The following is a 5,528-nucleotide window of genomic DNA, read 5'->3' as shown; positions in this document are numbered from 1 at the left end:
CTCCCGCCTGGACTACTGCAACTCACTACTTGCCGGAGCCCCGGCGTTGGCCATCAGACCTCTGGAGCTGGTCCAGAAAGCTGCAGCTCGCCTGGTGTTCAATCGCCCCAAGTTCTCCCACACAACTTCCCTTCTCCGTTCTCTACACTGGCTACCTGTAAGAGCTCACATCCAGTTTAAGACTCTGTTGCTAGCCTACAGGGCAGTGAAACGAACAGCTCCTTCCTATCTCCAGGCCATGGTCAAGCCCTACCCCCCTGCCCGACCACTTCGCTCTGCTGCCTCGGGGCGATCGGTTGCCCCGTCGCTCAGAGGTCCCTGCGGCTGATCGACCCGGTCGCGGCTGTTTTCTGTCCTGGCCCCACAGTGGTGGAATGAACTCCCCACTGACGTCAGGACAGCGGAGTTGCTGCCCATCTTTCATCAGGCTGAAGACTCACCTCTTCAAGAAGTACTACCCTTAGCCTTCCACGTAGCACTTACTTAGCATATATTGTATTCATACTAGCTTATTGCACTTATTGTTTTCTTATTAGTTTGTGGCACTGATTGCATTCGTTTGTTTCTGCACTGTACGTTGGCTCTGGTTTATGCTCTTACATGCTTGTTTGAAGAAAGGAGATGCACTTATGACTTCTGGGGACTAGTTCTCTCGAAAACCGAAGTTGAATACACTTATTGTAAGTCGCTTTGGATAAAAGCGTGTGCTAAATGACTGTAATGTAACCTGACAGTGGTCACTCACACTGTTACTCAAAGTGAACACTGACACCTTAGTGTCCACTTTGAGTGTCCAGTGTTCAGCCCCAGTGACAAAACACTTTATCATCATCCCTGTTTCTATAGAAAGATAAATTAACCCTAACTCAAGAGCTGAATAAAGGTTTTAATGTTTACTTCACAGTTTGATTCATGCCACCACCTGCTGGTCAACATACATTACTGCAGGTGATCAATACGTGATGTGAACCATGAACCTTCAGAGACTCACTGACATCACCTGGTAAATGTTTGAGAGACTCTCTAAACTTGAGTCTAAAAGGTTTGAATGGTGTGAATAGGAATGACTGTGCTGCAACATATATATAATCTCTGCTTTAATGTGTTGTTATGTTCCATCTTTAATCCTGAATGTGTCCAGACTGAACTCGCATGTTTAATCCTGTGTTTACTTTATGTCTCCATTCTTCCTCTGGTAACACCATGTTTAACGTCACATTGCTATGAATTGTGGGTAATTCCCTTCGGCAAAGTCTGCAGAAATACGAATTTATGGAAAGATAAAAGACTCAAAATGTCTGAGAGACTCAACAGAACTAAACTCAGTGTCCACGAGAGAGGAGGGTGTGTGTGTGTGTGTGTGTGTGTGTGCATGAGTGTGTGTGAGAGCGTGTGTATGTGTGCGTCTCTGCTCTTCATACTAAGCTCGAACACGTTTTAACTGAATAAAGAACTAAAATAAACTTCCTGTTGAAGGTGATCCGGTTCATGTTAGACCTGGTCCTCTGAGTCCAGTACAAAGATTACAGACCACCAACTAACTGCAGAGTGTCAGGAGGATCTGATTCTGGTCTGGTCTGGTCTGGTTCTGTTCTGGTTCTGGACTCACCTGAGCAGCAGCAGGTGCGAGGAGGACCACAGCGGACCTCAGAGACCTCCTGATCTTCAACATGTTGAAAGTAAGACAGAGCGCGAGCTCACAGGAAGTTTATGTGAGTGACAGAGATCCTCTGTGGTCGCGAGGTCTCACTCCTCACGGGGAATGTGTGACGTAACCGTGACGACTGACCACGCCCCTTCTATTTATTTTAGACCTTCTCTATATATATTCACAGTATAGTACCTCGTAAAAAAGTCATAGTATAGAAGGCTGCCTCGGTGTGTTGGTGCTCATTGCTTTGTGTTGTTTTTGTCGTTGTTTTTGTCGTTTTGTCGTTAACTGTGATACTCTGAGCTCTTTCACCAGAGATGAGCTCATAAACATCAGAGTAACAACTCCAGCGGACTTACTTCCAACTTTTCTGTTAACTTCTTTAGAATTACTGGACGTTCTCGTCAAAGGTGCTCTCACCGCAACTCATGCAGTGAAGCGCCGTAGGAGAGGGAAACGGGCTGGCGTGCTCGTGCGTCTCCACACGTGGATTTCGCACACCGCTGCCGGGCATATTTCTCTCCAACGTCCGCTCACTTCGTCATCCTCCGTTTTGTGCTTCACTGAGACCTGGCTCTGTGGATCGATACCGGACTCCGCGCTCCAGCTGTTCAGAGCGGATCGCGACACGGAGCTTCACGTGCTGCGACAGGAAGCAGCACGTGAAGCTGGGAAAACACGTCTCAGCCTCCAGGACCATCAGCGGTGGAGTCCTTCCGCTTCCTGGGCTCCATCATAACCCAGGACCTCAAGTGGGAGCTGAACATCAGCTCCATCACTAAGAAGGCTCAGCAGAGGATGTACTTTCTGAGGCAGCTGAAGAAATTCAACCTGCCAAAGACAATGATGGTGCACTTCTACACTGCCATCATTCCTCTGCTCCTCCATCACTGTCTGGTACGCTGCAGCCACTGCCAAGGAGAAGGGCAGACTGCAGCGCATCATTCACTCTGCTGAGAGGGTGATTGGCTGCAATCTGCCCTCCCTCCAGGACTTGTTCACTTCAAGGACCCTGAAGCGAGCAAGAAGGATTGTAGCCGACCCCTCTCACCCTGGACATGAACTGTTTGTGCCCCTTCCATCTGGCAGGAGGCTGAGGTCCATCAGGACCAAGACCTCCATCAGGACCAAGACCTCACGACACATGAACAGTTTCTTCCCGTCGGCAGTCGGGCTCATTAACAGAGCCCGGGTCCCCACTGACTCTGTCATCCCCAGGACAACCTCCTACCGGTCCCTCCCCTTCACATCCCTTCTTAGGTTCTTATTTAAATACACTCAACACTTTTACACTACACTTACATCTCACTTGTTTATAGTCCTGTTATCTGTTCGTTTGTGCACTTTATTCTATATTTCACTTTATTTTATATCTTTCTGTACATTTTAATATGTTTCTACTTTGCACTGTTGATTGTTGTTGATTGTTAAATGTTTGCACCTCCCGTCTTGTCAAATTCCTTGTATGTTCAACCACGACAATAAATGGTTCTGGTTCTGATTCTGATTCTGGAAAAAAAAGTCATAGTATAGTATGTCGAAAAAACACACATACACACACACGCTCACAAAATACGCACACACACACACACGCACAGTGTTTTGGTTCCTGAAGCAGCAGCAGAGTGAGCCCTCCGTCGTCATCAGCAGACGTCACAATAATTCTGTTTTTTAAAATTTGTATTAATTGATCTCGTGTTGCGTCATCACGTGATTATCGATCCTTTAAATATCTATGAGAGAAATATTTGGTTTAGTTTTCAAAATAAAACATTTAATAGTTTATATTTTTGAACGGAACATAAACAAACGACGCGTTTTACGTCACGTCCGTTCAGGAAGTGGAGCACCAGCATCAGGAGAGTCTCGTGCGTTCATAGCTCCAACGTGAGCGAGGTGTGTTCGTTTGCGGTCGGAGGAGTGAAACATGTGGAAGGCAGTCCAGCTGACGGTCCGCCGGGCGGGGAGGAGCGGGGTTTGTGTTCCTCCACGCTGCGTCCCCGCTCTGTCCTGTCGGTCAGTGCCTGGCTCATGGGCCGTGGCAGGTCGGGATGTGACCCGGATGTTCTGCAGCGGAGCCGAGAGGAGGATCTGTATGGTGGACCTGGACCTGGAGGAGGTGTTTGTGTTTGTGGAGTGTTCAGGTGAGACTGAGGACAGGTACTAGTACTACAAGTACTGAGAAGTACTACGAGTAACAAGAGGTAGTACAAGTACTGAGAAGTACTACGAGTAGCCTGTGGTTCTGATTCTTCTTTTTCTCTCCTGGTGGGTTCAGATCCGGAGGAGGACAAAGACGTCCATCAGCTGAGCCTCTCCTCTGATCCTCCTCCTCCGGTTCCTCCTCAGAGACACCTGAGGTCTTTGGAGCTTCAGCTGCAGGTGTTGAGGGGCGTGGCCCAGCAGGAGGCGGAGTCTGACTCTCTGATCCAGTTCCAAGACGTGGACTTCCCGCTGGACAAGAGTGTTGTGTCATCGAAGAAGAAGAAGAAGAAGATGATGACGGCAAGTAAAGGTGAGCAGAAGGTGTTCGGTACCCCGGACCTGGAGGAGCCGGTGAGTGACACCTGCTGCTCTGGCTGCGGCGCCGTCCTTCACTGCACTGCCGCCGCCGTGCCCGGATACCTGCCAAGTGAGAAGTTCAAGGTGCTGCTGCAGGAGGAGCAGCTGAGCGACGCCACCTGTCAGCGCTGCCACCTGCTGACCCACCACCACAAGGCCCTGAACCTAAACATGACCCCGGACCAGTACCGGGCCGTGGTGCTTCAGATCCGGCCCCACAGGGCTCTGGTGCTGCTGGTCGTGGACCTGATGGATGTCCCAGACTCCGTGGTCCCCGACCTGCCGGACCTGGTGGGGACCAACAAACACGTGGTCGTCCTCGGAAACAAGATTGACCTGCTGCCCGGAGACTCGCCCGACTACCTGCGGCGGATCAGGAGGCAGCTCTCCGCGTACTGTCGGGACGCCGGCTTCGGGGATCAGGTGACCGACGTGCACCTGATCAGCGCCAAGACTGGGTACGGCGTGGAGGGTCTGGTGTCCAGCCTGCAGAGGTCCTGGAGGTACAAAGGTGACGTCTACCTGGTGGGCAGCGCCAACGCCGGCAAGTCCACGCTCTTCAACACGCTGCTGGAGTCAGACTACTGCAAGTCCAGAGCCTCAGACCTGGTCCACAAGGCCACCATCTCTCCCTGGCCCGGTGAGCCAGACTCCATTCATATTTCTGTCGATTTAACGTGTTAGCGTTCATCATGTGTGTTGTCTCCTTCTCTCGTGGTGCGTTCAGGGACCACTCTCAACCTGCTTAAGTTCCCCATTATCAACCCGACTCCACACAGGATGTTCAGACGGGAGGAGAGACTGAAGGAGGCGGAGAGACAGACGGAGACAGAGCTGTCTCCGCAGGAGATGAAGCGACTGAGACACTTCAGCAGACAAGGATACCTAGTGGGTAAGACAGAGGGTGAGACAGGTTGGGGAGACAGGAGTCTACCTGTCTACCTGTCCACCTGTCCACCTGTCTACATGTTCACCTGTCTACCTGTCCAGGTCGTGTTGGCAGAACCTTCCGGTCTCACATCAGATCCAGACCCGATGAGATCCAGTTCGATCCCGACAGTTTGGCTTTTGGAGAAAACGATGACGGAGAGATGAAGAGCTTGACAGGTGAGGACGCTGAGAGAGAAGTCTGATTGGATGAACGATCTCTGATGTCATCAGTGTAGTGATGTCATCAGTGTACTGACCTGTGTGTGATGTTTCAGCTCCCAGCGGGTCAGCTGACAAGTTCTCATTCAACGAGCTGAAAGACGCTCACTGGCTGTTTGACACGCCGGGACTCCTGAAGGAGCACGACGTGAGTACACATATACAT

The 5,528-nt window shown here is 50.5% G+C and overlaps 1 protein-coding gene across 1 annotated transcript; it reads left to right on the top strand.

The window, feature by feature from the left end:
* Positions 1-3,499: 3,499 nt before the first annotated feature.
* Positions 3,500-5,510, top strand: noa1 (nitric oxide associated 1; the record flags this gene model as incomplete). Its single annotated transcript, XM_031879657.1, has 5 exons — positions 3,500-3,795; positions 3,930-4,853; positions 4,941-5,105; positions 5,204-5,320; positions 5,419-5,510. Coding segments are annotated over exons 1-5 (1,515 nt in total), but the record flags the coding sequence as incomplete, so codon positions are not given.
* Positions 5,511-5,528: the final 18 nt, after the last annotated feature.

Source organism: Anarrhichthys ocellatus, unplaced genomic scaffold (genome assembly GCF_004355925.1).
Source record: "Anarrhichthys ocellatus isolate YVR2014 unplaced genomic scaffold, GSC_Weel_1.0 scaffold340, whole genome shotgun sequence".
NCBI lineage: Eukaryota > Metazoa > Chordata > Actinopteri > Perciformes > Anarhichadidae > Anarrhichthys > Anarrhichthys ocellatus.
The sequence above is the reverse complement of the archived record's forward strand: the minus strand, read 5'-3'. Positions and strand labels throughout refer to the sequence as shown.